At 40.6% G+C, this 24,228-nt stretch overlaps 1 protein-coding gene across 6 annotated transcripts in view; it reads left to right on the forward strand.

Moving 5' to 3' along the window:
• The first annotated feature begins 5,297 nt into the window (after nucleotides 1-5,297).
• The window catches only part of sun1b (Sad1 and UNC84 domain containing 1b), a 42,856-nt gene continuing 23,925 nt past the window's right edge, over nucleotides 5,298-24,228 (forward strand). Inside the window, exons 1-2 of one of the 6 annotated variants that reach the window (XM_050070122.1) lie at nucleotides 5,298-5,442; nucleotides 10,216-10,316. Coding sequence is in view for 3 of the 6 variants with exons in the window: in XM_050070119.1 (XP_049926076.1) it covers nucleotides 16,928-16,939; nucleotides 17,383-17,480 (110 nt within the window). In the remaining 3 variants the exon portion in view is untranslated. Of the gene's footprint in view, nucleotides 5,443-10,215; nucleotides 10,317-12,414; nucleotides 12,673-16,800; nucleotides 16,940-17,382; nucleotides 17,481-24,228 lie in introns of those variants that run through there. The other 5 variants (XM_050070120.1, XM_050070119.1, XM_050070125.1 and 2 more) reach the window with 5 other exon arrangements.

Below are 24,228 nucleotides of genomic sequence, written 5' to 3' on the forward strand. Positions count from 1 at the left end.
AAGTCTATATTTTGCTTTACAAAAACGTGAAAAAGCAGCTGTGACCAAGCTATCACGAGGTGAGTAGCATTGTAAGCATAATTAATAGCGATATACTTCAGTTTGTCTGTGTGTTTTTGTATGCAAGCGGGTCTGCTGCGGTCTGCTGACAGTCCAATATGGCGGTGGTAGGACAAAACCATGGGGGAATTTGTTGCTATGGGGCGTTCTATTGAGCTTCGCCTCTTCGTATCCATGCTCTTTGGCTACAATTCACCCAGCTCACAAGGGGCCTCAAGCGGACTTCATGCAGACTTCCGGAGAGCCTGCTTGGGGTGAAGACTTCAGCAGACTTCAATGATCAATAACTCACATACACTGCAATTTTGATGATTATCTTTTTAACTTTACCAAACTGGTTTAGTCAGGCAGCTGCTGTCCTTTCATTCCTGGTAGGCTACTGCAAACTGGCACTGACTCTTTAAGTGGTACAGCCTCCCTCCCTATGAGTTCATATGGCAAATAAATACATGCCCTGCACACAGTCCACCACCCCCACAACACACACAGAAAGACAGTCAGAGACTTTAGATGTATATGGTTATCCCTCTGGGCCTTGATCTATTGTTTAAACTGGATCATCTGAGAAGTTTAGATGGGAAATGTCTCTTTGGTTAAACTAACAACTCAGACATTTAGAGTCTTTGTTCTAAACATGACAAGGGAGGAACTGTTTAATAAAAGGGCACATGCTGTAAAGGCTGGGAACCACTGGTTTAATCTTGAACATCACATTTAATGAGTTCATCCTGTTTTAAATGTACATTCTTAATCTGAAAAGCAACTAGTGACTGCAGCTGTCAGATAAATGTGCTGGAGGAAGATGTACAATATTCCCCTCTGAAACGAAGTGGAGTTAAAGTATAAAGTAAACATTAGAAGGAAGTAATAAAATCTCAAAACTGTACTTAGGTGCTGGACTTGAGGAAACAGTTAAGGCCCGTTTCCACTGAAGAAGTTCCTGGTACTATTTGGGGGGCAGGAGCTACTACAGGAACGTCCTCTCGCTTGGCCCTCTCAACCACCGTGTCTCCACTGAGAGAGCGGAGTACGAGGAAGGTTCCTGTAAAGTTACGGGCTGCCTCTGGATGTGACGTAATCGTTGCGCGACCATTTTGACCGGGACGACGTAGGGACGCCGTTAGCTGATAGCGGTGTCTGTAATAACTCACTAAATGGCCCATGAAAAAAATATTTTTTTCCAGCGGATGTCTTAGTTACAACATGATTGAGCTAACTGGAGTAGTTTCATGTTGTATCCGACAACGGGAGGCTTTTAACAGATGACGTCCTGATGTTAGCTTTGCTGCTGCTGTTAGCTGTCCCTGTCAGCTGATGCTTTCTAGACATCGTGATTTCCCAAAACTGAATAAATACCACACATAGCAACACAAAACTGCTTTGCTAGCTCAGTCATGTTGTAACTAAGAATAATTTTTTGACGGGCCATTTAGTGAGGTTTTTTTACGTGGCGGCGGAAGCTATATGAACGAGCTAACCCTCGTCTGCTGAGTTTTAAAAATGCCGGCTATTTTGTTGCTTTCTGTTGTAGTCACATCCCTCCTTTAGTATATCCAATCAGCACCAAGTAATCCCCAAGCCCCAGCCAGGAGTCTTTCGGGGCCGTTCTGAGTACCTACCCCGAAGCAGGGACTTGTTTAGCCCCCGTAAAAATTCTGGAACTCTGTCCCTCAGGGGTGGTTCCTGCGGTGGAGACACGCACCAACGGCCCTGGCCCCGTAAAATTACCCTGAAGTTCCTGCGGTGGAAACGGGCCTTTACTTTTCACCAGTTGTAAAAGGACAGGACGGGAGGGGAGGGTTCTTCTTCATCGTTGCTGCTGGTCACTCCTACTGGCTGTTTGGGGTGCCTACACTGTGGGGGTGGAAATATGACACCCTGAGAGGATATTGCTGGGAACATATATACACAGATCAGCTGAAACATTAAAACCACTGACAGGTGAAATAACTTTGATCATCTTGTTACAGTGTTCTGCTGGGAAACCTTCACTTTAGCATTCATGTGGATGCCACCTGACATGCTCCACTCACCCAAATATTGTTACACACCAAGTACACTCCCTCGTGGCAGCAACATCTCTGATGGCAGTGGCCCCCAGCAGAACAATGCACCATGCCACACAGTAAAAACTGCTCAGGAATACCCCGAAGAACATGACAAAGAGCTCAAGGCGTGAACCTGGCCTCTAAATTCCCCAGATCCCAATCTGATCCAGCATCTGTTGGATATGCTGGTATCCCACCTCACAACCCCCACGACTCAAGGGGTCTGCTGCCAACTCCCCAGTGCCAAGGACCACAGGACACCCCCAGAGGTCTTGTGTCCATGCCCCAACAGGTCAGAGCCAAGTCAGAGTCAAAGAGGCCCCCACCTGGGATTGGGGGTACCTCTGGGGCACCTGCATGTCCCATGAGTGCTCAATCAGATTGGGTTCTTTCAAACCTTTTTGAGTATTGTCATGTGGATTTTATTATGTAATATATAATATACAGTCTATTGTACTGCTAATGCACGTCTCCAATAGGTATTTTACCGTGGTCTCTGTCTGACACTGCTGCTTAGACTGTGTTTTAATATTTGAAATTATTTGTACTGTACTTGTCCTGTGCTTTTCTTGCTGTGAACTGCTGCTATGATGTATCACCAGAGTATGTGTATAACATTTGAACATAGATGTCTTACTGCCAGGACCTGAAAGCTCAGTATTACCAGCAATTTACATGCAGTCGTCCAGCATGCAACAGTTGTATTTCTAGAAATCATCTCATGTTCTCCACCCTGTGTATGAGCTCCTTCCCCTCAGCAGGCACCACTGCTTCAAACAATTCTTTGTCCTCCTCTCCTGTGAAGCCCTTAACACCACCCAGACTGAACTATGTGTATGGTGTAGCTGTCCTTCTTGTCACTGATCACATTATAGTACCATGTGTGCACTTTTACTGATGTAGACGGGCATGTGCAAGTGATGGATAAATGTTTTAGTTGTTTGTTTTGCTGTGATTTTGTACTGCAGACAGTGTGATGTCCAATAAGGCAAACTTCCCACTGGTACACTAAAGTCTATCACAGTGGTTCCCAACTGGTCCAGCCACAGGATCCAGATTTCTCCTTAGTCACTAGTTCAAGGTCCACACATTTAACACAAGCAGCATCATCCTTGTGTTTGGCCATGTCGTCCATGAACATATATACCTTTTTATATCTATGATGTCATCAAGCTTGTTTGTTGTCTCTGCCAAGTTGCTGTCCGTTAGTCAGTCACTCTAAAGCAGGAAACGGCACTTCAAGATAAAAGTAATTTTCCTAAAACCCTCTCTCTGCAAGACTTCACAAGCAAGACAAATTAGGGAAGTTATATTTTCCTCTAAGTCTGTGTCTCATCATCATTAATAATTGGTAGTAGTAGTTGTTTGGTCTGCAATATTTCAGATTTTTGATAACATGAAATACAACATTTTACACTCATATAATATACAATACAAGTCCACATACAATTGTTGCATTTTCACAAAATAACCAAACTTACTCAAAACAAGAATGTTCCTCCTGTTTTAACAGTCATCACTTGTACATGGAATACATTTGAGCAGACCGGACAAGACAAACAGGAAAACAAAGCAAATACAGAATACAGCTGCAGATTAAACAAACAAACAAACAACACAATATATGATTTTTAAACAGATTTATCTATTCATCTTATAAGTACAGTACACTGAGATTTAGACCCCACCGGTCCTAATAAATTAAAAAAATTTTTTTAAATTTAATTTAATTTAATTTAATTTAAAAAAAAAACACACACACCTTCTTCCTTCTCGACATAATGGTTGAGTCTGTCACAATATAGAGGCAGATGTAAATGGACAGTAATCCAAAACAATCCCTAGTTAGATATTCCTTTGATTTTATAAAATAACTAATCAAGGGGGACATAACTTGACATCTCTGACATTCCCTGAGAAAGTGTTGGGGGTTGAGGAGGACCCCTCCAGCTGACAGCAATACATTTTTTTGCAGAAATTCCTTAGGATTTTTTGAAGATTGAAGATTTATTTATTCGTCTTATAAGTACAGTACACTGATATTCAGTAAACAAACACGTGAACAACACTTTTTTTCTTTAACTTTTATACACCCCCCTGCCCCCCTATCCCACCCCGCTAGTCCTAAAATATAAAATTAAATTAAATTAAATTAAATTAAATTGAAGATTACAGAATAGATTTATTTTTTATGAACAGATTTATTTATTTTTTCATCTATTAAGTACAGTACACTGATATTTAGTGAACAAACACGTGAACAACACTTTTTTTGTTTTTCTTTTATACAACCCCATCCCACCCCGCCGGTCCTAAAAAAAAAATTATTATTATTAATAATAATAATAATAGTAATAATAACAATAATAATAATAATCATAAAATAACATAGAAAATAAAATAAACATAAACAGACACCTTCCAAGTCCATGACAATATAAAGGGATATGTAAATAGACACAAATAATAATAATAATAATAATAATAATATAGAAAATAAAATAAACATAAACATAAACACACACCTTCCTCCTCCTTGACATAATGGTTGAGTCCGTGACAATATAAAGGGATCTGTAAATGGACATTATTAATAATAATAATAATAAGATCAAACATAAATAAAATAGAATAAATTAAAATAAAATAAAATTAAAGTAAACAGACACCTTCTTCCTTCTTGACATAACGGTTGAGTCTGTGACAATATAAAGGGATATGTAAATGGACACTAATAGTAATAATAATATAATAAAATAAAATAGAATAAAATCAAATTAAATTAAATAAAATGAACTTAAAATAAACAGACGCCTTCTTCCTTCTTGACATAATGGTTAAGTCCGTGACAGTATAAAGGGATATGTAAATGGTCAGTAATCCAAAACAATCCCTAATTAGATATTCCTATAATAATAAAAATAATAATAATAGCCGACAGCAATACATTTTTTGCAGCAATAAATGCAAGATTACAGCGTTTCCTCGGAGTATTTTTTGTTTTGTTTTTGTTTGTTTGTTTTTAATTAATTCCCTCTTCGTTGTTGTTCTTGTCAGCGGCCACTAAGCGACGCTGCTTCACATCGAAGCCCAGTGTCAGGACTTGTTCTGACAGATCCCATATATGGTTATTTTTACCTTATAAGGATTGACGCACGTGACGCTCGCGTCGCAACGGAAAGTCTGACCGTGTGCGGGAAAAGGCGAACGTTAGATTAAGGTCCAGTCTTCAGGGCAGTTAATGTGCCACCACCACCCGAGAAGCTTTAACGAAGTGGATGTAACTCATTTCAAGACAAACTCACCTTACAGTCGCCGGCGGCGGAGTCTACTTGTGAGTAGTCTAACTTCTGCATTGATTATCATGTAAACTAATTTCACGTGTGTCCTGAACTGGCACGAGAGGCTGCATTTTTATCTCCAATCTTAAATTCGCTGATAGCGTCGTTCACGTGTAGCTCTGTGGTGCAGTGTTTTTGGGAATACGTGTTATGTCTTCGTGTGTATCTGCACAGTTTTAACTGACAAGCACTTGAATAAGAAGAGGAAGGAGAAGCAAAGAGTTGAGCTTTTGTTTTTCCTGACCACTGTAGCAGCAGCAGCAGCAGCAGCAGCAGGGGGGCTACAGCAGACCAATGTCCTGTAAGGTCACTGGGACAGTTTTGTCTACAGATTCAGTGAAGGTGCAACTGTCTCCAACTGCAGAAATGGAAAGGCTTGCAATAAATCACAGTTTAACTAAGCCTCCACCTTCAGCCTGTTGTGGCTATTTTCCAAGACTTCCTTGAACTTAAACGTCACACCAGCAGAGGCTATGGGCTTCACTTGTGCACACTTCCGTCTTTGTGTAAATCTGCAGCAGTAATGGCTAATCTTGCTAAACATCACCCTTTTTAATAACAGTCCAGCCAGTCTAACTCAAAATGGCCCAACCTGGGATAAATAGCAATAAAAGTGTTTAATAGTTACCCTTCTGCATCGTATATTAAAAGTATACCATCATGGATTTAGTGGAATATTATTTTCAGGTCAAAAGCAAAGTTTCAACTTTTCACAGTTTCATGGTGTGATGTTAATACATATCCAACATACACCGCTCAGCCAGAACTTTGGTGAAGTAAAACACATAGATCGTCTTATTACAATACAATGTTCTGCTGGCAAACCTTTGGTTCTTCCATTCATTTGCCACCTGACACGCTCCACCGAGCCAACCGCCTGTTACAGACCGTGTACACACACTCATGGCGTAAGTACTCCCTGATGGAAGTGGACCCCCAGCAGGATAATGCACCGTGCCACGCTGCAAGAACTGCTCAGGAACGGCCCAAGGAATGTGACAGACCTCAACGTGTCAACCTGGCCTCCGAATTCCCCAGATCTCAATCTGATTGAGCATCTGTGGCACATGTCGTTACTCCAGAGATCCTGTGTCCATGTCTCGGCAGGTCAGAGCCAAGTCCGATCCAAGGAGGCCCCACCTTGGATATGAAATGCTGTGCTTCACGGTGATGTCTTAGAAAAAGACCTCCTGTAGATGGGATGGGATGGGAAACACACACAGTGCAATAATGGGAACTTCTATTTGTTACGGTTGAAAACATTATGGGAAATCGGTTGATATTTCAACATAATAACCCCTCCCAAGTGGCAGCTTAGTCACAGAATTTTCAATGGCACCAATAGTTAAAGCAAAGAATGAAAAAGCCAAGGCATGTTTCAAGTTTGGTCTGGTGCTTCAAGTGCTGGTGTGCAGTATGGTTTTAATGGACAAACACATTTGTAAGTGCAGAAAATTAAGTGATAACATGGTTTAACCTAATTTTACTGACTTTCTGACCCTGTTTGGATTCAAAAAAGGCCATTTTGGGGTGCAGCTACCCCCATATTGCACATACACATTCAGAACAGGCCATATCTGATGGTTATATGTGAAAGAACACCCTGAAAAACTGATGTTTAGACATAAATCACATTAACGTATCACGTTCAGAAGCAGAAATATGCACGTCTTTGTGTCATGCTGTGACACAATGGCCCCCAAATTTCGGGCCGTGAATTTACCTTGATCCACTATAATGGTATACTTTTAATATGTTATTTGGATGTCCCAAGAGATCACAAAACACCTTGAATGATTACTACTGCAATTTTACCTGGGTCCAGCCACAGAGTGACTGGACTATGAGCATGTGCAAGATGTTTCCCCGGTCCTAGTCTGTTTTCGACACATGCAGGACTGAGGTCATGACTTGAATTAGAGAAGATATTGCTGCTGGTGGAAAGTAACTAAGTTCAGTTACTTTTACCTTACCTTACCTTACTTGAGTATCTCCTTTTTTTTGTGTTACTTCCATTGTAATTTTTACTCCTATATGTTCATTATACAGGTATAGTTACAAGCTACCTTTCAGATGAATGAATGAATACCTTTACTGTAATTGCAGAAAAACTGTTCCATTTACTCAACACACACTCAAATACCCCATAGGATAAGGCTAACATATGATAAATAAGGTGCTATAAAAAGGACAAGATGAAGTGCATTATTGTACATCTGTCCGTGGTAGTGCTTTTTAAAGTTGTTGTGGTGGTGTGGGAGAGGTTAGATTGTGTATTTTTGTGCGGTAAAAACTGTTTCTCAGTCTGGAGGTGCAGCATTCCAGAGCCTTGTTGCGTGGTGAAAGGGGTGCTGTCTTTAACAATGCTGCAGGCTCTGCCGGGCAGCGAGACCTGTAGATGTCTTCTAGGGCGGGCAGAGGGAGTCTAATCATTTTTTTCTCTGCTGTCGCTGAACATTCGCCGCTCTCCACTGAGGAGTGATAGAAAGACTCAAGTAACTTTGCAGAGAGGTTGGTCCTCCTCAGCGTCCTGACGAAGTATAGTCTCTGTTGGGCCTATTTCACCAGAGCAGATGAATATGTTCTATAAAACACACGAGATTAAACCAATGGTTTCCAACCTTTTTGTCCCTTATATTTCATAGGGTGAAGTTAAGTGGCACAAGGTGTTATTATTACTATTATCATTATTATTATTATTATTATTATTATTGTTGTTGTTATTATTATAAACTTTATTTCAGACTCATAACTCAGATAAGAGAGAAGTAATAGGCCTAATCTTTGGCCCTTATCACCTAGCAAGGAAATTATTGGTCCTCTGCCAGCTAATATAAAATCTACATTTTGATTCTCAATTGAACTTTGAACCACATGACAATAATCTCAATAAATCCTGCTGCTTCCACCTAAAAATATTATCAATCAAATCAGCTGTGTCTCTTTTCCTGTCCTAGAAAAGCTTATTAATGCTTTTGTATTCATGTGCCTCGACTACTGTGACACACCGCAGTAAATCTTCAGTAGCTCGGCTTCAGCTAGTGCAGAATACTGCGACTCGTATTTTAACTAGAACAAACCGTAGGTCACATATCACATATCAATTCTCGCTTCCTTCCATTGGCTGCCAGTTAACTTCAGAATTGATTTTAAGATTATTTTAATAACTTTAAGAGCTCAACGTGGTTTGGTGCCGAGTTATGTTACTGAGCTTCTGACTACCTATGCTCCGAGTCGTTACCCGAGATCCTCAAGCCTACCCTCACTAGTCGTCCCTAGATCAAGGCTGGTAACTAGAGGTGACCGGCCTCCATTATTTATTTATCTATTATTATTTTTTTCTTTCTTAATGCTTTGCAAAGTATCGGATCGGACTCGGTATCGGACTTGGTTTCAAAATAAAGGACTCGGTATTGGATCGGATGCAAAAAAAATGTGATCGGGACATCCCTAGCATTCATAAGACGATTGACAACAGCGTGATAAAAACATAAATTGGGACATAAGGTTTTACATCTTGGGCTCTTAAATATTATTATATCTTTTTGGTAACAAGAGTACTGTGGTCAAAAATTTTAACAGTATAATTTACTTTTAATGGGGAAAGGTTTTGAGTGTGTCTTTAATGCGTTCAGGTAAAATGGGTGAGATAAAAAGCTAAAATGGGACATTTTTCTGAAGTGAAACCAGTAGGTTTTAGGCTACCAGGTTTTTGTCACTTGCAAATGTCAGCCACAATAAGTCCAGCATTAACTATCATTGTCACACTCATGCAAGCATCAATGAAAGTCCATTGTTGGCCATATGGCACCAGGCAGGAAGAGAAAAGTGAAAAGCATGGCAGAAAAGTTTGCCAATCTTTTTTTAATGAATAGTTAGATGGCATTAGTTATTTAATGAAATAATAACTGCAGAACGAATCGCATCATGAAAATTAATGTTTTAGGCCGGGAAAGGTCATTCTTTCTAGTACTTAACAAAAAAAGAGCAAAGATTAGAGCAAAGTCCTCCAAATTACCGCAGATTTTTGTAGCAGAACTTTGTTTATTCTTGTGTATTGTCCCCTCAGATTTATCTTGAGACCTTTATGGAACTTAACTGCCTAGGTACTTAAAGAGCTTCACTTTGACCAGCCATGACCTGCCAGTTTTGCTAATGATTTTGTACTTTCACTTGAGAAGGATTTTAAATGTAGAATTATTGCGTATAATGGAGGATTTTTACATTGTTGTATTGGTTTTACTCAAGTAAAGGGTGTGAATATTTCCTGCACCTCTGGGTGAAATGAAAAGGTACTGATAGAGGTCTTATCTCGGCTGAAATAGGGTGTGAACAATCCTGTTGCTAAGTCTTTGACAGAGGGACAGCCCACTGTCTGCAAGGTCTCAGATTGGGTCCAGAGTCCATCTCAATGAAATGTACAGACTGCTGTCCAGCAGATGGCGCCTTGGCCAAGACCTTATTTGCTCTTATCAGTTCAATCAGAGGATTCAGATACAGGTATCAGTCTGTTAGTTTGTTGCAGGACAACTTGAGCATTCATATCAGTACATGATGACTTCATGCAAATTACCAGCATAGCTCTGCACGGCTCCCTACCTGAGAAGGTTTAATCACACACAACTGAAACACCTGTGTGTTTAATATCTGTGTACTTTTACATTTTCTCACACCAAAGAGTTTGATGGAAAATCTGCTTTCAACAGGGGGCGTTCTGTTTTATGTAAATGTGCTGACACATGCTTTGTACTCCTGTCTTTCTCCAGCAATACTAATTCAGCTTCACTCTTAATGACTACAATGCAAAGATGCAGTGGAAAGTGAACAATTTGATTTCCTTTGAAGTACAGGACACCCTCCAGTGAAGGTGAGCCACCTTTTAAAGAACAGGTCCACACTTGCAGACTTGTTTGAGTATTTTAATTACTCACTATATTGTCTCCTGATTAACAGCTTTGTGAACGATGTTGACACATCTTTAATTGTTTTGTTTCATCATGACTGAACAAATAGAGAGAACATTGTAATATGTTTTTTTCTGTTGCTTTAGCGCAATGGTTAATCGGTCAAGTCCCAGTTTAAAGTTTTTTTTTTAGTAACAATACTGCAGCAACGTTGCAGCAATACTGATGCCAACATTTCCTCTTATTGCAGTCTAAAGCAGTGGTCCAACTGGTCCAGCCACAGGGCCCAGATTTCTCCTTAGTCATTAGTTCAGGGTCCACACAGTTTGATACATCCGACGTCAAACTCGCATTTGGCTATATTGTCGAGCTAGTTTGCTGTCTCTGTCAAGTAGCTGTCCGTTAGTCACTCACTCTACAGCAGGAAACAGCACTTCAAAATAAAATCTCTGTGCCAAAAATTCACTGTACTTTAAAATAAAATGTGTTTTTTACAAACTTGACATGTTTGCAATTCACCTGTGGTCCATTTAGAATGGATCCCACTTTTGGTCCGCCACCCACCAGTTGGGAGCCACTGGTCTAAGGATTTGTTTTAGCAAGTTTCTTTCAGTGTTGAATGGGGCATGAACCAGACAGACCCTTGGCTAACACACTGAGGCCACGTCCTCTGTTTTGTTGTGATAATTTATGGAGGTTTTACGGAGCTAGAGAGGCCATTTATTGAAACTCTTGTGGAGGGTAAACAGGTTTTTGGACAGCGTTTAGACCTTTATGTGGGGCTTTTTGAAACAGAAAATATAATGTAACCATTGTTTAAATCAATGTGAAAATTTTCAGATGACTACATTATTACAGGCTTTCCTTTTGGGGTAGGGTTGCTTTTGGGACAGGGCATTTGACCTCATGACTTCAAAATATTAAAAATCTTGACGATGCTCCTGCAGTGAAATGTTGCAGAATATGACACTGACTTGCCATCTTTAATGTTGCTCTTGTTTGCATTATAATTGAGAGCAAAAATCAACAGGAAATGTATGTAATAATAATTAAGATATATGAGGCATTCAAGACTAATGTTTCTTATTGTTTTCAGTGGATGACCTGTGGTGGGCCGTGTAGATAACGATACAATAACACATTAATAGCAGTATATATCCTCCTGTGTCCTCACATGAGGACAAAACATTTGGGGTTTACTTGACCTTATACTCCATTCTACTTAACTTGGGCCTGTTGTCCTCATTCGTGGACACTGTTTTGTGCCATCTAGTGGTAGTAAGAGCACAATACACTGATCCAAGTAAAAACAAGATGGCAGCCATCTCTGCCAAGTCAGTGTGCTGCCGATCCCGACACAAAAGTGGACAATGTACAAAACCGGTCACTGGTCACATTTTATGGTTAAACTTGTTTATTTATTTATGATTGATAATGTTTGTAGTTTGAAATGGCAACAAATTCGACTGATTTTAGCAACAGTAACAAGTTAAGACACTGTTTATTAGGAAGTACTCGTCTGAGGACACTGGGACTATTTTATTGTGTTGTTTGAGGTCATTGGGACTCTATTATCGTCTCATTTGAAGACATTTGGACTTCATTGTTGACTCATTTGAGGACACTGGGACTTTATTATTGTGTTTGAGGACACAGGTTATTTTAATGGGTTTGAGGACACTGGGACTTAATTACGGTTGACAGTGTTTAGTTTTTTTATACTTATCAGGTCCTACTGATCCCAAACAGGAGAAATTAAAAATGCATACCAAACAACAGTTAAGGTCTCTGGAGGATATCACAGATCATTCATGATGGCTTTGGTGGCAGATGTGATACGGGGGCCTTAAGTTTCAGTTGAAATCTCCTCCAGGGGTTCAATGCCACTCTAAACAATAGTGTGGTCCCTCTGAATGCACGCAGCTCCAGCAGCAGTCCTGTGCATGCCGCTGCAGCAGTGCTGCTGTCCTCCAATAGATTTAAAGTGTGAGCCCTGGCCGACAATGGAGGGCCCGGGAGTGGGAGGATCAGCTCGACAGCGATCCTTCTGGCTTTGTTACGCCCGGGAAGCCATTTTGGATATCTGCTTGTTGTGCACTAGCATAACACTCCTGAGCCACTTGCAAACTTTTGTGTTTTTTGAATTAGAAAAACAACGTTTGGGATCTGCGGGTGCGCAGTAATAAATAATCTTCGGGTTTCCGTGCGTCGGGATGCTGGCAGAAGTTTGCGCATCTTCCGTGGCAGTAATGTGTGGACCTTTTTCCTCTGGATTACGCTCTTAAAGAATAATAACATACATGGACTCTTACCACGCGGGCAAGTTGACGTGTTGTATACATAACATCATTTACGTTAATGTTGCTGCATTAGTCTGTTGTGAATGTGTCATTTGGTGTGATCCACATTTATTTTGTCCTTGCTGAGCTCCTTTACCCACAACTAACGCAGTCTCAGGCCTTATTTTCATGGGTGATTTTTACACATCTGCGACATTATCAGACATTAAATGTGTTATCTGTCGTCAGGAGTGCGTGTTTCGACTGAGGAGTGTTAAATGAATGTGTATGATATGGAATGGAAACAGTGCGTCGTTGCTCAAGCCTGTAAGTCAGTGCTTTGGCGAGTGACGGCGTTATCTAAATACATGGCGTTTAAATTTAGCACCGAGCAATGTGAGAGTGTAACGAGGCTTATATGTCATTTGGCCGGACACCGTGTGCAGTTATTATTAAACTGAATATGTGTTTTTCACCGGCGCTGGTGTGTAACACTGTTGTGACGGTAGCTGGACCAGTCACAGGACGCAGCAGTTTGCCCTCGTCGTCGCAGGTGGTTTGCGTAAAGGAGCCAGCAAAACAAACAGTGGAGACATACAGCACTGTGGGAAAGCTGTTAAGACTGTGTGTTTGTGGGATGCACGCATGCTCTGTTCTTGTTCAGCCTGTCTCCTGAATTATGAGCTCAAGGATTAAATACAATAACGTTCCTGTAAAGATTCAGTCACAAACATGAACTGCAGCGTTACACCATGCTCTCCCCTCTCCTCAGTCCTGCAGTAGTTGTAGCACGGTTGATCTAACTGTAGCAGGAAAGTGTTTGATTTTGCCCACATCCAGTGCTGGCATTGTGATTCACTGCACCGGCTGACAAGTCAAAGTAAAACTAATCCTGGCTGAATTAAAGTCGTCCCCTTGGCTTTTAGATATTTGTTTCTGTTTATCCGTCTTTTCGGCTTGGAGACTTGGATGTGGATTTGAAACCTGATTAAGATTATGGACTGAGATTTTGGTGGCGGGTTTTAGGAAAAGCCATCTGTTTTATTTGCCGCTCAGCTGTTGTATTATCAGAGGTTGGAGTTCCCTTCTTGCTCAGGATATATAGACGCTGTGGTTACATGGATGGAGTGGTTTGCAGCGTCGTTGAGCTTGTCAAACAGTCAGACACAGTTATTGTATTCTTTTTTAAAAGAGCAAGGATTGAACCTCAACTGGCAAGAGTCACCTTCAGTTTTACCTTATAGTTGACTACCTAAAGTATGCATTACAATTTGGCTGTGACTATACACCCAGTTAGCAGTTTATTAGGCACGCCTAGCAAAAACTAATGCAGTCTAAAGAGGGGGATTTATACTTGTGTGGCAGACCCTACGCTGTAGCCTACGCATGTGGCCTGCGCCGTTGTGACCATTTATACTTGTGTGGTGGTGTGTCTGTGTCACTCTGCAGTTGCACCTCAAACACTAGTCAGCAGCAGAGGTTTCTGTGAAGTGCCGTAAAGTCTAGTTGATTCAAAACACACATTAAACATGTCTTAAGTCAATTTCAAATACAAGTACACAAATTGGCTTCATTATATTTAGCAGCACTCACAGACAAACACTGGTCTTATGCTGGACACATTTCACCCACAAATACAACATGCTAATGTTTTTAGCACAAGCTAAATTAGCTTAGCAGCTAGTGGACGTCTCTCTACTCATATGTGGCCAGGGCCAACAGCAACATTTTAACAAAGGTATCGTTACAAAATTCAGCTCCATTACAACTCACGGAAGTTTTCCAAACAAATACAAGATGCTAGTGTTATTAGCACAAGCCTATGGCATTTTACATTGTATAAATTAGCTTAGCGATGAGCGGAGATTTCCTCTGCTCATATGAAACCTGGATAAATCCCGAAGTATGAATCCTCTAAGGATAAATCACACAGAAGACTTAAAATGCTATTTTTGTGGAGCCTTAATTGTCTTCACAATTTATTGTTTCTTATCTGTGAAATTAAAGGAAATAGAAGCTTCGTTTCCACTGAGGGAAATGGTTTCAGCTTACAATAATAGACTGCGGACTGAGGTCTACATTGCCACGACGTGTTGTTACTTTTCTGGGGAGATGCACATCAAGATACGGCATAGGGTACGTCCATGTCGACGCAGAGCCTATACCGCATGTAATGCGTCGATTTGACGCAGAAGTAATAATCCCGCATAATGCAACACTCCTGCAATAAATCTAGAGGTCATTTTGGAGGCTGTAGTATGTACAGAGAGGTGTGTCTGTTAGTTTCTGATTGTTCAATCAGGGATGTGAAATTGATTAATAGGAGAAGAAAAAAGTAATTTTTTTTGCACATATTTGGCTTCATTTTTCAGACTTTTCTCAAATTTTTGATTCTTTGTGAAATATTGGATAATACTGGAAAAGTGTGTATTCAGCTTTTTGACACTGAACGGTATTGCGCTATACAAATAAGCGTTTCTACCATGTAGCCAAACCTGGGGACCTTTGGTGAAATGAGTGTCTAGTTGGGGCCATAGACTGTATAAAATAATGGGCGTAGCTACCATGACGTCACCTTTGAAGCCGTGAATTTGGCTTTTTGGCTGTCGTTATCTTGGGGGGGGGTTTGGAGCCGGAAGTGACCATATTTGGAGGAAAGGGTGGAGCTGTGGAGGAGCGAGGGGTGGATCTGACTGTGTCCACTCCATTTCAGTGCGCTGGTGCACTGCTTAACACGTAACATCAAGGGCTGAGATAGGTGTTTAAATGGAGTGTAATCGGTTAGCCAGCGGCAGCAACCGTAAGCAGAATTTTCAGCTGACAAAACAAACAACAGTGTCTGCCTACAGTGCAAAAGCCACAGTTGACAAATTATAGCCTACATGGACAGTAATATTCACAATATGATTTTATGTAAGCCTGAATGACATTCATCACTTCTCTGTCTCATCAATCTCCCTTGACATTTTTGTGTTTGTATGGGCCATGTGGTCATGGTGAGGTAAATGCCGCTCTCACCACTGACATTGAGCAACTGATCTGGTGTATCTGCTGCCTACGATAACTGTCATAGTGTGTAGACTCCACCTACACTGTTCACCCCAGGCGTACACTGGCATGGTAATGGTGCCGACCAAGTCAGACTTTCTTGGACAGCCTGTCACTTAAGTGGCTCCACCCTTAAATATGTGTAATTTTAGGCCTTAATAACATTTAAACAAGTTAGTTACAGGTAAAAAATTCACCACCTGTACATTTGTCATGTTTATTTCTGCTGTAAAGTTGGACATTTTAACATTGGAGTCTACGGGGGATTGACTAGTTTTTGTAGGCAGCCTCAAGTGGCCATTTGAAGAAGTGTAGTTTTTGGCTTCATTTTTCAGCCCCAGAGGTTGCTGCTTGATTGGGGCTCCTTGCCATATTTCACATGTCTCAGATGAGTGGTTTGCTTTTTTACCAGACACGCATTTCCCACATAATCGTCTCACATGGATGCATTTAAATAAATTCGAATTATCCAGCATTTCACAAAGAATCAGAGTATAGAGAAAAGTCTGAAGATTTAACCCAAATATGTGCAACAGATTTCTTCTTTCTTCCCCTATTAATTGTCTCATGACCCCTCAAAGTTATCTTGTGACCCTTTGACGGGGCCCGACCCCTACTTTGGAGACCACTGATTTAGCCTGTGCTCACTGATTATAAATGGGGTGAAAGAAATAGAACAGAAAAGCCTCTCTGTGTGATGCAGTTGAACAATAGCACAGACTGCAGCCTCCAAAATGTCAGTACAGCTGAATCAATACCTTCACAACAGTTTGAATGGAAAACTGAACATTATAACCTTCATGAAGGTAGGATTTATTTCAGGACTGTTGTGTTGGACTGCATTAGTTTTATCCCAGTGGACATTACAAACTGTCAGCTGAGTGTATTATGGTTACAGTATTTGGACAGCTTGTTCACAGAATGCAAGTTTCCCTGTGAGAAGCTCAACCCTCAGAGCTGTTGTTTCCCGCCCATTGCCTAAAACTCAGCCCCACCCCTTGCTGTTTTACTTGGTTTCATAATACTGCTCTCTCACTGTGTGTGTGGAGCTTTCCCAAGCAGTCACCGTAGGAGTAGCTGTCCTGGTGAGGAGTCTGCTTAATACAACGGGAGTGAGGTTCGTCATTCTCTCTGCCCTGCCGCTGCTAGCCATTCCCGTCAGTTGCCGACCGGAGGAGAAGAGACAAGTCATTCATTACAGCTTTACTGGCGTCCGTAGCCTCCGTCAACAACCAGCCAGAGCCAACATGCAGGAAGAGGTCGGCCAACTCACGTCCACTGTCAGAACCACAGTAGCGTTGTTGTGTTCCTGAGGAAAAGGAATGTGCAGCAGCTCTCATTAGGGCCTGCTAAGCTTTCTTACGTGGTTGTAGCGTAGCAGTAACCGGTGGTTGTGTTTTCTTGGAGAGCAGCCCAGTGAATAGTGCTGGAATTGATTTAGGAAGAGGCAAGGAATTTACCAGTGCTGTATTGTATTTATTGTGCAGATGCAGTTTCTGAATCGGTTTTTTAAAAATATATCTACACAGCGGCAGAACTTGAGCTCATTAGCAAACTAATTTGTGTCCCAGAGGCAGGCTGAACAAGGCAATGCATGCGTTTTTGTGAGTGTGTATGGTAGTTAGTTTGTACCTGTTATCCCTCTCCACTATATCCGCTTTGGCTTAAAGAGTCCTGTCCCTTGCAATCTTGATTCTTGCAGTCTAAACAAAGAAGAATGACCATGGATTTTTCCCAACTGCACACATATACGCCGCCACAGTGTGCTCCAGAGAACACCGGCTATACCTACTCTCTCAGGTGAGACCTCAGTGCTGTGCTGCGGCGCGCTGGCTGCAGCATAAAACAGCCAGGCCTGTGGCATTTCAGTTGCGCCCTGCCTGCCATTTGTGACTCCAGGCTGCTCAGAGAATAAACTCAGAATGAAGTGTCCTTGAGACCATGCTCTTGCATTTTAATCAAGACTTTGCAAGTGTAGTGTCATCCAGCTACTTCATTTTCCATTTGCTGTTGTCTTGTTTTGAGCAGAGCATGCTATTGAGCGCTGTCAACCTTAATGCTGTTACTGCTGACAGTTTACTCATGTCTTTATTACAGTGTGACATCGTAAAAGGTTTCTAGGCTGCCAAATTATGCCAAAGGTTGTTCATGCTGATTTTGAGCTGTGTGTTGTTTTTAGGAAGCAGCTTCTTTTGAGAGCCCGGTCAGATTCGAAATTGGTGAATGAGACGTTCAAATGCATTTACTTTTGAGTGCATCGTTGTTTTTTAACTTGCAGGGGTTTTGCAAGTCAGTTAGGCTACTCCTTTTTTTTCCTTTTTAAAAAAGCCTGTGGTTTTGATGACTCAGCCTCATGATTCAGTTGGTGTGCGTGTGTGTGTTTGTATGCCTAGTGGGGAATAGGGGAGCCTCGCAAAGGGTAAAAACAGAGCATTCAGCCTAGATTTCTCTTCACATACTTTTACTGTATTGTAGAGTCAAGGTGCAACTTTTAAAGGCCGCACGGCCAGTTTTGGATACACAGTACACACCACTCCCGTAACACCAACCTCTCCCACCATTCTCCTCGTCCATGCATTGTTTCTTGGGCTTCTCGTCATCACCGCTCATACAGTAGGTGTGGTCGACACTTCACCAGCGAGGTCTGTGCATGTGGAGGAATGCTGTTGTCTCCAGTGCTGTCACCGTTGATGTCGGCGGCTGTCAGTACAGAGAAAGGGCGTGTAGGTCAGGAAATTAAAAATCACCTTGCCACATGTTTGGCTCACTTTCTGACTTTGGGGAAATTAGTTAATTGCACGACTTTTGGGAGCAGATGCCTTTCATTATTTAATTGAGGGTAAAAAGAAATCAAGTTTGAACAATGGCCTCTCTTTAGGTTTACAGCTGTGACTTGCAGAAATTGTAAAAAAACACAGTCAGCAGTAATACAGCACTCCTTCTCATGCAGCTAAGCAAGTTCAAGCCACAGTCTCTAAAAGTTGTAATTACATGTCACATCAGGTGACAGTTGCATTAGTTGCATTCTGTGTAATTTAGTATGTCAGCAGCTCTGTCATCTTCATAGGTTGTGGGAATGGCATTGATGCACAGAGGGATTTGTCTGTTGGATGTTTTCATATTGATTCATGATATAAATGGCAAAACAAACCTCATAATATCATAATTTCAGGTCAGCTCTGTTGCACACAAAGTGCATTCCAGTAATGTGAAAACTGGTCGTATGAGTCACACTGTGGACTGAGGCAAAGCACGGTGAATGTAAAAAAGCTTGTTTGACTCACTGCTGGAATCTGCCAGGTAGACTGAAAGGCTGGAACAAGCTAATCGTGTTCCTTTGACTGCACTCAGCTGAGTAGCTATTAATGAACACAGTCACAACCGTGGCCCTGATCCCAGGATTAGACTAATAGTTTATAGTTCTTGACTAGCTGGTTGAGAGATCTGTGGTTTTTATTAGCCTGTGTGTGTACTGCAGCTGAGTGACTGATGATTCTCGGCTCCCCTGAGAAACAAACTTTGTATCTGTTGCTTTTTCAAAGTTCAAAAACAGGATCCCATCAGAGGGTCTTACAGCTGAGTGTGTTTAGACTTGAGAGCGTGTCTGCATGTGTCCGAGGCCTGCAGTGAATACAAGAGAGCAGTAAAGACAAGTGGAGTCAGGTGACAGAAACCGTTGGCCCATCTGTTGTCAAAACTCAAAAGGGCAGTGACAAGTTTTGTGCCATTGAATGGCCCAAGAGAAAGAGGGCGAGGAGGCCAGCCAATCACAGTCTGTTTCCATCCACATACCAGGGGGAGACTATTATAACTTGGAGCACCAACCTTGTGTTGATTTAATTAATATTGTAAATCCAATGAGGGGAAACACTTATTAATAGATTGATAACAGAAACAAAGTTTTTTATCAGTGCCCTGGGAGGTTTCTGTGCTCTTTCACTTCCTCACAGTTGATCTCACTTTCCTTTTTACTGGACTAATTCAGTGATTTCAGTTGAGTATGATCTTGTTGCTTGACTTATATTTGTGTCATACTGACATAAAGCTGCAAGGATTGATCGATTAATTGTCACCAGTTAAATTATTCCCTCACTAATATGATAATTGATTAATGGATCTGAGTAATGTTTTTGAAAAAGAAGTCAAAATTCTGATTCCAGCGTCGTAAATGTGAATATTTAGTGGTTTCTTTAGTCCTCTATGACAGTGGTTCTCAACTGGTCTGTCCTCAGGACCCACATTTTTCCTCATTCATTAAGTCGTGACCCAAATGTTTTACTCTCCACTCAAATCTATTTCACAGACACTTCCTTGAAATTTTATGACTTTTTCATGAAATCCAATAGTCTTTTGGCACGTATTCGTGTCTATTCATCATCTTTGCATTGACTATTGTATGTAATATACAGACTAACATTCTGAGAATTTCTAGAAAATATTTCTAGAAAAAAAGGTGTAAAATTACATTAACAAAGTTGCAATATTTTTGCAAAAAAGTTGTAAAAATTTTTAGAAAAAAGTTGTAAAATTTTGAGAAAGAAAGCATAAAATTTTGAGAAAAAAGTAAGATTTCAAGGAAAAATCATAAGATTTCAGAAAAAATCAAAATATATATAAAAAAAATCCTTAAATTTTGAGACAAAAATCGTAAAACTTTAAGAAAAGGTCATCCATCTTTTAGAAAAAAGTTGTAAAATTTTTAGAAAAAAGTGTGTGTGTGTGTGTATATATATATATATATATATATATATATATATATAATGTACACAGTATAAATATTTCACAAAAGATTTGTGAATCCGCTACCCAGTCAAAATGACCCCGCAACCCACTTTTGGGTCCCGACCCACCAGTTGAGAACCACTGCTCTATGACAGTAAACTGAATATCTTTAGATAGTATGATGTTGTTGTTGTTGACTAACATCTGTGTCATGTTGAAGTAATGATTGATTGATCAGTTGCCAACTATTAAATTATTCCCTAACTAATATGATAATTGATTAACCAAACAGAGTAATTAAAAAAAAAGACATCAAAATTCTCTTTCTCTTTGTAGACAAAACAAGACACTTGAGGCCTTCATCTTGGGCTTTGGGAAAGGGTTACATTGTGTGACAAGTGATTTGTGGGGAAAAAAACCTACGATGTCTGGAAGCCAGCTTTTAATTTACAGGCCTTAAATAATGCAGATAAATTTAGCAAGCCTTTAATTTGAGAAGTTCTATATTTCAATCCTAATCATAGCTTTGGCTTGTGTTAAAATCTTGCATTTCTACCATTTAATCAGTCCCTCCAGAAAAACACAATTTTTCCACATTTTCCCGCTCACCGGAAGTCGTTGCGCATGCGACGTCATTTGAAATGTCATCAGACGCGTCATCACATCACGCTAATGGCATTGCAGTATGGAGAAACACTCTCACCTGCCGACAAAAATAACCACAAAAGACCCTATGTTTACAGAAAATGTAGCTTACATGTTGTTTTACAGTCACATTGTCTGGTTTGATAGCTACAATATTCACTCAGGATTTTATTGCAACATTATTGGAGTCCATGTTTTGAAACTAATTAAATAAAAGTAAAGAAGAGAACTGCAACATTTGCAGCTGTTTTTGAAATATTCAGTATGGTTATTATAGCAAGTGATTACATGACTTGTTTTTTGGAGGCAGTAGTTTTTTTTGTGGCAAAATTGGCCTAAAATTCAAGGTTTTTTTTGCTGCGAGATCCTGGAGGGTCGACAAAGTCTTGTCTTTTTATGCAATGCAACATTTTTTTCCCTTGGGTTTAAATTTTTTTTAAACACATTAATCCTCACTTTTGAGAACAGGCAATATTCTGAGGCAGTTGTCTGTATTTTGACCGTGTTTTTATTTTTTGTTTAGGTTTTTTACCAAATAATAATACATAGCTTTTTTTAGAGGAGAAAATAAAATCTGTCGTGAAGTTTTTTAGGCAACACTATTTTTTATTAGGTGCAAGAAAGCGATGGAGCATTGTGCTGGAATAGATACTGTGATTGGAATTCATGTGTAACCTCATCATTTCTGCTTCACTTCTCTTTGCAATATCCACACATTTACACACACACACATATACATGCTCTTTGATACACACGTTAGAGATGTACAGCAGTGATAAAGCTTTGTGATTTGCATCCCAGTTGGAAAGTTGTACAGCGGTTCTTTACACGCTGTAGTTCAGCATTGAGCTGTCCCACCTCTTGAAAGACAGACTGACTGCGCTCATCTCCGCACTGAAAGCAGGCATGTGTGTGTGCTGTGTATGGACTCACACAGACTCTTTTCATATTTTATGTATGATGGTGGAAGTGGGTCAGTGGGGCCTCTGGCTGGAGTGTTTTTTCCTTCACAAGTGATAGCTGCACTGTGACAGTAGGAAGCAGCAGCAGCAGATGACTCATGTAAAAAATTGTACCATAGATAAGAGGTAGAAAACAAATAAAGTCAACCTCCCATCCTGACATGTGACCAGAAACACAGGTGTTTCAAACTATTTTAACATAACTCTGAGAGAGCGTATAAAATCCAGTTGGTGCTTTCACATGCAAGTCACACTACAAGACGAGGTTCAGGGGTTCCAGTCAGGCAGTAGTTGTTCACGCTGCTTCTGTCACAGTTGTTCTGACATCTGGTCTGGGTGTATTTCAGCACATGCATCACTGGTCAAGTGCCAAGCAAATGACAGCAGCTGGAGCCTGCCTGTACCGCCGTTACTTCTTTATGAGGGTTAAACCGACGACAACACAGACATTTCTATAACTATTACTGAAACTGTTGCTGCTACGATGAAAAGATCCCTGACAAATGTTAAAAACCAGACATGTCTCCTTGCATGCATGAAGATTTTGTTGAGATATTTTTGACGTCAGAGGCATTTCTGTTTCTGTATCAGCCAGGCTCGTGTTCGTTTGTGTGACAGCATCTGTTTGTTGGAAATGCTACATGTCCAGCCTCTGCTGCTGATCACTTGAGCCAGGGAGCTGTTTAGAGTGGTCTCTGTGGCAACTATGGCAACATGAAACAGCACACTATAGTGCTATAGCGTGGGGCAGAAGGAAAGTGGTTTCTGTGGGAGGGGAAGTGAGAGTGGGCTGGAACGATCCTAATCGCAGTGCCAAATCCTGCCCACCCAGAGATAGTTGGACGGAAAAACGTAGGCTCTTCACTCATCCCAGACTCCCAGTTCCTGGCCTCTGTTAAAAATAGGCCTCAGCACCTCAAGGGAAAAGACTTTCTATAACCGTCTGAGGAAACGGGAATTTGGTTTTTCTCTCACAGCTTAATTTTAGGGAAAAATTAGCGCGGTATAATTTCAGTAAACACAGATTGGTCCCGCTGTGTAGTAGGGAGGAGCTTTAGATAAACTGTTGGGAATGGGTGACAAAGTACTCTCTACTTCAGCCAAATTACAGCATCCCAAGTCTCTAAAATTATTTGTTTTTGGCAGATTTAGTCTCACTCTGCTTGTGCTTGCACTACTCCCATATCACATTCTGTGCTGTGCATCAGAGATGAGGGAGAAAAACTAGTTAAGTTAAGAATGGATTACGGAGCCAGTCAAACAAATTTTATTTTATGAGACGGCGGTTACAGACTCATTAGAAGAAAATGTCATAAATGTGATTAAAGATTGAATGTCTCACTCCGGGCTGTTTTACATTTGGAAGCATAATATTTTGTTGCATTAATCTTTCAATCTGTTGCACAGTAGGACAAGAATCTGAACTAACGAATGTTTTTCAGTAATTTTGATTGGCAGTTTTTGCTCTGAGAGTTTCATTGGGAACAATGCGCCCCCTCGCCTTGTAAACCCTTTTTTTCTGTTTTCTTCTGCTGTGAGGGTGCAGGCTTTCTGGCAAGCATTTGACAAGGCTTTTGTAACCACACTTGTGGTTTTGAAGTTGAGATTATAACCCACGTGGTTTCCATAATCTGTGTGTGTGTGTGTGTGTGTGTGTGTGTGTGTGTGTGTGTGTGTGTGTGTGTGTGTGTGTGTGTGTGTGTGACAGAGACTTTCAACCCCGAGCTACAGATTAGGTCCCATTATAAGATCAGTTTCTATACTTTTCTGTTGTTAGCAGAAAGATGATCTTGTTTCTTTTTCAGTTCAAATGAAGTATCAAATGGAGTTGTTGGTTTTTTTTGCGTCACACAAAACAAACAATTTGCAGACATTACCTCGGGACAGTTATCCTTTTTCTGACCTCTTATTCACCAAAAATGTATGACTAATGTCTAGAAAGTAAAATGTAGATGAATTGATAAAGAAAATACTTGTTAGTTGTAAGGATGTCCTGATAAAGTGTTTTGGCCCCCGATCGGAGTTACTTCATATTGAATATCTGCCGATACCGACTCCCGTTCCAGTACTTCTGTTTTCCAACATTATACAGCTGCACAGTGCACACCTCAAGAACTTTTAAGTTATTAAAATCCAATGTATATAGCCTACATGTAAATACATTGAGAAAAAAATCCCTGCATCCAAGCTGTACCTTGATCTTTCTTTCTTTCTTTCTT

Source organism: Epinephelus moara, chromosome 18, assembly GCF_006386435.1.
Source record: "Epinephelus moara isolate mb chromosome 18, YSFRI_EMoa_1.0, whole genome shotgun sequence".
NCBI lineage: Eukaryota > Metazoa > Chordata > Actinopteri > Perciformes > Serranidae > Epinephelus > Epinephelus moara.